Source organism: Apaloderma vittatum, unplaced genomic scaffold, assembly GCF_000703405.1.
Source record: "Apaloderma vittatum isolate BGI_N311 unplaced genomic scaffold, ASM70340v1 scaffold26, whole genome shotgun sequence".
Lineage (NCBI taxonomy): Eukaryota > Metazoa > Chordata > Aves > Trogoniformes > Trogonidae > Apaloderma > Apaloderma vittatum.
In genome coordinates, this window is record NW_009722026.1 from 371 (window position 1) to 8,513 (window position 8,143).

Genomic DNA, 8,143 nt, shown 5'->3' on the forward strand with positions numbered 1-8,143 from the left:
TGTTTTTTTAACTGTTTCTGCAGGGTTCTTACAGAATTTTCTTACTTAATGCCCATTATCAGAAATTACAGAGGTGGACCTGGCAGGCTGTTCGAGAAGCAGGGTCAGGCTGCTCTTACAGTGGCTGCTTGCCTTGTTAGGGAACTTTTCTTCTTCTTGAGTAAAAGGATATTTCTAATTCTGGATAGTTTCAGCTGTGGCCAGGCAGAAAGATGGCCGGCTGCGAGCTCCACCAACCTTGTCGAGAGCTGGATTTACCACACAACTGCAGTGTTTCCTCTCAGAACACTCCTGCCTTACTGCTGCAGTACATCAATTAGGAGTTCCTCGCCAACTCCCCTTTAAACTCTGACGTAGTTTAAACATTTGTGGTTTAAAGCATGTTCTCCAACGTGCTGTTCTTTGGTAGAAGCACAGTCCATCCTGCATCCCCTCCCCTGCTGTGCACCAGAGAGGACGAAGACGTCGCCGTTTCCCCTCTCCGTATCCTGGCTCAGTCAGAGCATTCCTTTGAGAAGCATATCCAAGGCATCCTGCAGCGCGATTCGGCCAATCCCTTGCACCTGAAGTAAGGAAACAACGTTTGCCTACGGGGAGCAGAAGAGGGATGACTCAGGGATCGTGTCTGTGTCTCTGTGTGTGTGTGTATCCCATCAGCTCCTGACTCAGTGGTGCAGGAGCTTGGACACGGGGAGCAGGGACGCAGGTGCTGTGCTGTGCCGTCCGTACGGGGAGGGCATCAAATCCAGTCACACTGTAGGCTGGGAGAGGGATCATGGCTGAGGCTGACCTCACCCCCTTAGGCTGCTCAGGGCTTTGAGCATCTTGAGACTGACTGGGATTTCCTCATGTGAGCAAAACAATTCGTAGCACAGGGATATAATTCTAGTCCCTCATGTCCATAACTGAGCCCCGCCAGAACCTTTACCATCAGTACCCGAAGTTTTTTAGCCTTTGAGTAAGATTGCAAAAACCTGTCTCTCGTTTTTAAGGTCTGCTGATAAAGAGGCTGCTCCTCCCCCTGAGGAGTGCCTTCAGCTGCTCAGCAGAGCCACCCAGGTGTTCCGAGAGGAGTACATCCTGAAACAGGACCTGGCGAAAGAGGAAATCCAGCAAAGGTAACACCAGCCCCTGGTAACTGCCTGCCCTGCGCCGCCTCACTGCTCCCTTCCGCTAAGGGCTGGGCACTGAACTGCCTCTGCTGCATCAGCCCTTGGCAATGAGTGAAATGGGTGCACGTAAGGTGAACGGGACCCCACAGCTGAGAACTGAGGTCCCAGGGCAGTCAGGGGTGAGGGCAATACTCTAGAGTGACTCATGGCGGGGGAAACAAAAAACATTATCAACACACACACATAAAATATTTCTCTTTTGCTGTTAGCAAATAGCAGGAAATGCTTTGAACTCTGCAACGCTCCTGACAAAGAAAAACTGCATTACGTCGCTGCGGCTTCAAATTTTAGTTATTTAGATTATGAAGTTAGGACAAAACTGAAGGGTTTGTTCTGCCCATTTGCCGGTGTCCCAGGAGCATCAATCAGTGCTGTCGTATTTTCTGTGTGGTGTAAATCCTGATTCACCGGGGTGGTTTGATTTTATGTATTGTATTTATTTTAAGAGTGAAGCTGCTGCGGGGGCAGAAAAAGAAACAACTGGAAGATCTTAATTACTGTCGAGAGGAAAGGTGAGGATTTATCTTTCTGCTCTTACCAAGTCAAACATCAGGAATGACTCGTCTGTGTGCAAAACAAGTACTTTCTGCAGGGCCCTGTGCCAAACAAGTGAGAAGTGATTGCATTCCCAGCTCTAATTAAGGCTGTAGGTTCAGGAGGGAGCTCAAGCTTGCTTTTTCAGCCTCCTTGTTCTGTTTGTGTGCGCAGACTTGCCTTGCGTGTAAATTTCAATAAACATTTCTCCCTTGCATAAAGGAAAAGTTTGCGGGAAATGGCCGAGCGCTTGGCAGACAAGTACGAGGAAGCCAAAGAGAAGCAGGAAGATATTATGAACAGGTGAGTGCAAACCGCTCCGGTTCATCAGCGACCGCCTGCCGTGGGCACGGGGGTAGAACAGGGGGCTGGGAGTGACAGGGGTTTGTTAGGAGACTGGGCTTCTGAAATTCTCTGTTGGGGCTCAGTGTGATTTTTTCAGTACTACTTCAGGTCCAGGCTGAGTCAGATGCCGGGTGAGACCAGGGCAAAGGGGAAAGGAAAGCCTGGAGCCCCCGAGCCTTGGCACGAGCGGCAGGAGTGCAGGGCTCGTGGTGTCTTAGCGTCACTGGTCTATCAGGTGAGTTAATTCAGCAACATTTCTTGCTTTGTCCACCAAGGATGAAGAAAGTGCTTCGGACTTTCCACTCGCGGCTCCCTGTTCTATCCGACAGCGAGAAGGATATGAGGAAAGAACTGCAGACGATCCACGACCAGCTGCAGCACCTGAGCAACGCTATCAGACAGGTGAGAGAACAGGTCACCTGCTGGCAGGACCCCGACAGCCCCGCCCTGGCACCCGCTGGGAATGCAGAGAGAACAGAGTCCTTCCACCAGAGCACCTCTGCGCTTCTGTTAATTAACGTGGCACTAAAATAACTTCTCGTCTTTGTTAGTAAGAGACAATAAATCATAAGGTAAAGAAGTCTGCACCCCTTCCTCACTCCTAGCAGCAGCATCTGCTCTTTGTGGGAGGAGGAGTGTGGAAGGGAGCAGATTTTAACCCAAGGACAGTGCAACCAGCTTTCATTTGGACAGCCATGACCAACTGGGGTCGTCTTTTTTTTTTTCTCTCCCTGACTTCTAGGTCAAAATGAAGAAGGAATACCAGCAGAAAAAGATGGGGAAGGGTACCAGCCCTCGAAAACCCAGCATCACCCTCAGTGCCTACCAAAGCAAGTGCATCCAGACCGTCCTCAAGGAAGAGTAAGTTAAACCTCAGCTCCTCCTGTAGAATTCCAGCCCTGGTACTTCCACAGGATCTGTTGAAGTTTCTAGGGTGTGATCTAACCTCCCTGCTGTGTGCGGGGCTGAGCAATGCACCAGCGGGAGCTTGGTGAGATGGGCTGAAGCATAAAACGTGCAGCACTGGTGCTCGTGTGCTGAATTATCAAGCAGAGTTAGCCTGAGGCTGCATTGCCCAAGGATCTCTGGGCAGGCTCTGTCCAGCCTCTCCTTAACGAAACCACGTGCAGCAGCGCTTGTGTTCTCTGCTTCTGCCATGTGAAGCATTTCCCTTCCGGAGTCGTTTTGAGCATTTTGACTTGGTTTTATTTTTCTTGAAGGGGAGAACACATCAGGGAAATGGTGAAGCAGATCAACGACATCAGAAGCCACGTGAACTTCTGAACACGCCCACCATGAGGAACCTACCCCGAAAGGCTGGACCAGCTTTATTTTTCGGTTATTTCCCCTTGTATATTCAGCGTTTGTATGTTGAACAATACGCCTTTTACTTATTATTGTTTTGTAAAGATGGACTGTGAAATAAAAATACTTTTTGTTAAGACTCCTTAGGTGCTGTGGGGTTTGGTTATTTTTGCTTTTCTCCTGGGCAGGATCCTGGGCAGCAGGTACGCGCAACCTTCAGCGTGTTACAGTGTCATTTATGCTTCCAGCTCCCTTCCTCGTGTGGGAATTGCTGCTTCCTTCAGAAAAGCTCCCTGGGCTGCTTCTGGGAGACTTCTCCTACCCTGGGGGCCGTGGGGCCGGAGGGGAAGGCTTGTGCCAAAAGGCAGAGTAGGAAAAACAAGAGAAGCGCAAACACAGGCACACTGCAGCAGCTTTTTTTTTTTTTTTTTTTAATTTGGAACACTTTCTTCATAAAGGACACACCTTCAATACAGTTAACAAATGGTTACACTGGAATCCTGTAGACAGCAGAATTCTACACCCACAGTTGCACAGGACACCAGGGGCTTGGCTCACTGGAATGCAGTATTAGCTTCCAAAGGCTCAGTTTGCCGTTTATCGAAAGGGCTCTGGAGTCCGTCTTGCCAGGAAAAGGCCGAGGACTGATCTGCTGTGGACAATAAATAATTGTTGTCCCCCCCACCCCTTAGAAAAGGCGACGCGGCCAAGCTCGGTTTGAAAAGTAGTACTGCACTGCTCCAAACGTGGCACAGCCCAGAGGTGCCGAAGGAAAGCGGTAAGGGAAGGAGGGCTGGCGTTACCTGGCAGGTAACGAGGTAACCAGACATGCTGCCAGAACACTTTTTTGTACAGATTAAGACTATACAAGTATAGGAATGCATACAAAACTCGATCTTGTCCCCTTTTACGTTCTACATCACCACAATCCAGGTAGTTTTCCATCCCACTCACCCTGTGGGTCACAGCTGACCTGCCAGGGGAGCCCCAGGGCCTGGTCTCACTCTCACTACGCAAGGAGAACTGGCCACCCTACCCCAGTCGTGCCCCGGAACACCAAGAGCTGGAGGGAAGCGCAATAACACCGCAAGTCATCCAGCGAGTACCTACACCAAGAGCTTTTACTGCTCTTGATTTACAGTCTTCTGAATTTGCTCTGCGAATTCAGCACACACAGCTTTGCTTTGTTTTTAAAGGCCCCGTCAAGTTTCTTAAATTTGAGTTCACCAGAAGCTCCCCGCGGGTCAGCGAGCACAACTCCCTCACTTCTGTGAACAGCCAGGGTTCCAATCTGAAAGTCATCGTCAGGGCGAGGCTTCACGAATAATTTGAAAGTAATAAACTGTTAAAAATGTATGACCTTACATGGCAGCAGTTGGTGAAAAAGGTCACGCGTGGTCCAACTCCAGAATGGTCACAGCCAGAGTTTAACCAGGGCTAAAGGCGTTCCGGTGCGCAACAGAATAAGGTGGGGAAAAAAGAAAACAGCTGTACAGTAACCGGGCACCCTTCCTCGCCGATGCAAAAGGAAATTCTTTCACCGGCTGGTTTAAAAGCAAGGAAGGCAGCCCTGCCCCTTGCAGGTGCACCCTTCGTGCCTCCGGCCTCGTCTAACCCCACCAATGTGCCATTGCTGGCCACTGAGAAAAAAAAAAAAAACCACAACAAACAAAAACCCACGAGCATGCACATGAACACACAGATGGGCGCGCGCAAAACCACTTGTGGCTGTTACGTGGCTGTGAAAGATCACGAACCGATTGCCCCCGCACCCGCAGAACAACAGCCGGCAGCCAGCCTCTGCCACCGCCCCTCCTGCCCAAAGCCATGTCCACCGTTCGTAAAAAAAACACACGAAGGGAAAGCCGTGCCGACCACAGGCTCTACCTCAACCATCGGAACCGCTCAGCTGCGGCTGCGGGGGCTGTGAGCAGAGGGGGCAGCGGGGTGGCTGCCAAGGGGCACCAACACACGGACCACAAAGGGACGCCGGAAGGCCGATACCAGCTGCTTTCCTTGCTCTCTCACACTAAGACAGTCCAAAAACTACCAAAAATTCTTTGTGTCGGTCGTCCAGTGCAGTTCCTGAAGTGTTCAGCTTGCTGAAGAGATCTATGGATTTAGTTGCAGTTTGGCCACACAACAATCGGCTTCCTTGAACTCTGCTGCACAGGTTAAGTGTCAGTAACCGGGTACAAGTTAGTTTTTGGGAAGGAAGGGACCACAGGAAAACGCTTTTCATTCCGCAGCTCCTAATAAAGGCCTGTACTCATTTTTCTTCCAAGTTCCAACAGAACAGGGCCCTAATCTTGGAAAACTGAATGTAAAACATCCGGCGTTGGACTTGTGCATCAGGAGGCAGCTGCTGTCACCTCAGAGTTCAGCAGATAGCGAGAATGGTTAAAAAAACCCCAAATCCGTGGTAGCCAATTAACAAAGAACCAAAGCCACATCTTTCAAGTGAAATTGTTGCCTTAAGAAGATGACAACTCTGCCACCTCTGAGCCTGGTCATTCCTAAGGTAGGCAAAATGGGGTTTGGATGTCAGGATCATGAAAGGAATTAATTGCTAGGCTGAATAAAATGCTTTAATTTTTGCGATGAGGGACAAGGAATTGAGCTTGTATGCTGCTTTTTGGCTGTTTTTAAGGCATTCCTCTTCAAAGCCACCAGTTCTAACGTTACGTTAGTAGCAGGACAGATGCTGCTAGAAATAGGCTTTAAGCACTTAAAATATATTCATGTGCATGGAGCATTTGCTGTCACTTTGGTTTTCCTCACCCCCTGCCAACCTATGGCCAAGTACGTAAAGGAAAACCAGTAAGTAACAGAGGAAAGTCCAAGTTATGAGATTTGGACAGTGGCGTCTTCGCCTTCAGCCTCCTCCTTTTTAACCGAGTGGTGAGCAGGGGCCAGCTGAAGAACCCGACTGGCACCGTCAGCGATATCGACACCCACAACCGTACGTGACACCGCCGCAGCGCGCGCTGGACTCCCAAGGAAAGGAGAAAAAGGAGGAGGAACGGTGGCGTTCCCGCCGTACGTTTATAGAACGAGAGAGCCAACCCTAGCGCTTGACTGACCGCAGGAGTGTCCTGCCCCGCCGTCACGCTGCACAGCGTGACAGAAATACGGGACAGTGCGGGACTCAACTCTGAGCAACACCGTGACTCCACATCTGAAAAAGGAAGAGACGCTCGGTACCTTGCGAACTTGCGTGAGCAGAGCAATGCGGCTCCTTGGCGTTTGCGCTCCGTGAGCGAGGGCGCGGTCATCGCTCCGCGCGGCGCCGAGCTTGACCCAGAAGAGGCGGCTCACGCTGGTGGTTTCGCTCAGCACCTTCCTGCGACACTTCCCAGCGAAAGCAGCTTTGCAGCTGGTATCACCCAGCGGAGCAGAGCAGACCTGCGCAAACCCCGTGCCAGCACAGAGGATTTTCACTGACCTTTTGTTTTTCGTACGCGGAGAGGGCTTACAGCTACTGCTCAGCTTCAGAGATGAGAAAGAACCGGTTCCATGTTCTAAATTACGCTTGTGAAAAGAGATTATAAAACAGTGCATTTCTTGTGCTTTTCTTTAAGTATCAGAATTCCACGGAAAAAACTTCAAGGAGCTAAATTCTCAGTACGTTTTTCTTTTTTTTTGGACTAGCATTTATCTGCTCAGGAGACACACAGCTCACTCATGTCCAACCACATTTCAGCAGCATTCAGATTCTTCAACATAAAGTCAACGGTTAAAAAAAAGGGGGAAAAAAAAATAGTACTGAGTTATGAAATAAGATCGATATCCAGTGTCCTGCTAATAAAGTCATATTTTAATATAAAATATTCATACAGCATACTCTACACCTCATTCTCTCTGCTAGCTGAATACTGTTACTGACTATTCAAACAGAAAAAACTTCAACCACTTTGCTCTTCAATGTTTTGGAGGGACAATATGGTTTCCAGCAGCTACTTTGATCACAGTAGTGGGGAGAAAGATGGAAAGACAGAGGGTAAATGTTCCGAAACTCTATGTTAGGTTACGAAGTCGGCTGAAAGAGGGGAAGTTTTTCAGAATGTAAGGACTGATCCCACTCGGTGGAACACGAAACACCGCACTCGTTAGTGTTTCCATTAGAAAGTTCTCCTTCCTACACTGCAAGTCACCCTTGTGCTCTCTTCCTGCCCAGTACGAAACCTTTTTCTCTCTAGAAACAAAACTTAGACATTGCTCCCCTCTGTTGTCTTCTGCTCTTTCGGTTAGAGTTAAATAATAATTAATGTTGCTATAAAGATGAGTTAAAAACCCCAAACGCAGCCTTGGAGCCCGCTCATCAGGGTGTCATGTTTCAGGAAGCTGATTAATGTCCGTCAGTTTTGTGTCGTTCAGGATCGCACGGATTCTCTCCAGGGAATCTGCCTGCCGGATCCGCTCCAGCTGCACCTACAGAAAACCAACAGACGCGGTTGAGCTGTTAAAAACGAGCCGGTGCCAGACCAGAATCAGACTTGAGCCAAGAGACCACGTCGGCAGCCCCCTAGCACTGATGCACGAAGGAAAGACATCAAGTGATCACTGAAAAACGCACGGCGTGCAGGAGTGCCGGCTGAATTCAGAACGGGAAGAAGGAAGATGTGAGCTGGGTTTTTACCACGACAAAACGCCCCTTTCCAGGTGGCTCGAGCGAGCCTTCATCATCGCTCCGTGTTGTGCCTAAGAACCGGTCGCTGACACCACCCTGGCCAGGCCCGCTGGAGGAGATGTGCAAAGCAACGTGAACGTCCACGGACAGAACGCAA

At 49.6% G+C, this 8,143-nt stretch overlaps 1 protein-coding gene across 1 annotated transcript; it reads left to right on the forward strand.

Moving 5' to 3' along the window:
- Positions 1-409: 409 nt before the first annotated feature.
- On the forward strand, positions 410-3,335 carry LOC104267237 (nuclear pore complex protein Nup88-like; the record flags this gene model as incomplete). Its single annotated transcript, XM_009871594.1, has 7 exons — positions 410-568; positions 993-1,118; positions 1,619-1,684; positions 1,929-2,009; positions 2,327-2,453; positions 2,794-2,912; positions 3,272-3,335. Coding segments are annotated over 7 exons (742 nt in total), but the record flags the coding sequence as incomplete, so codon positions are not given.
- Between the last annotated feature and the right edge of the window lie 4,808 nt (positions 3,336-8,143).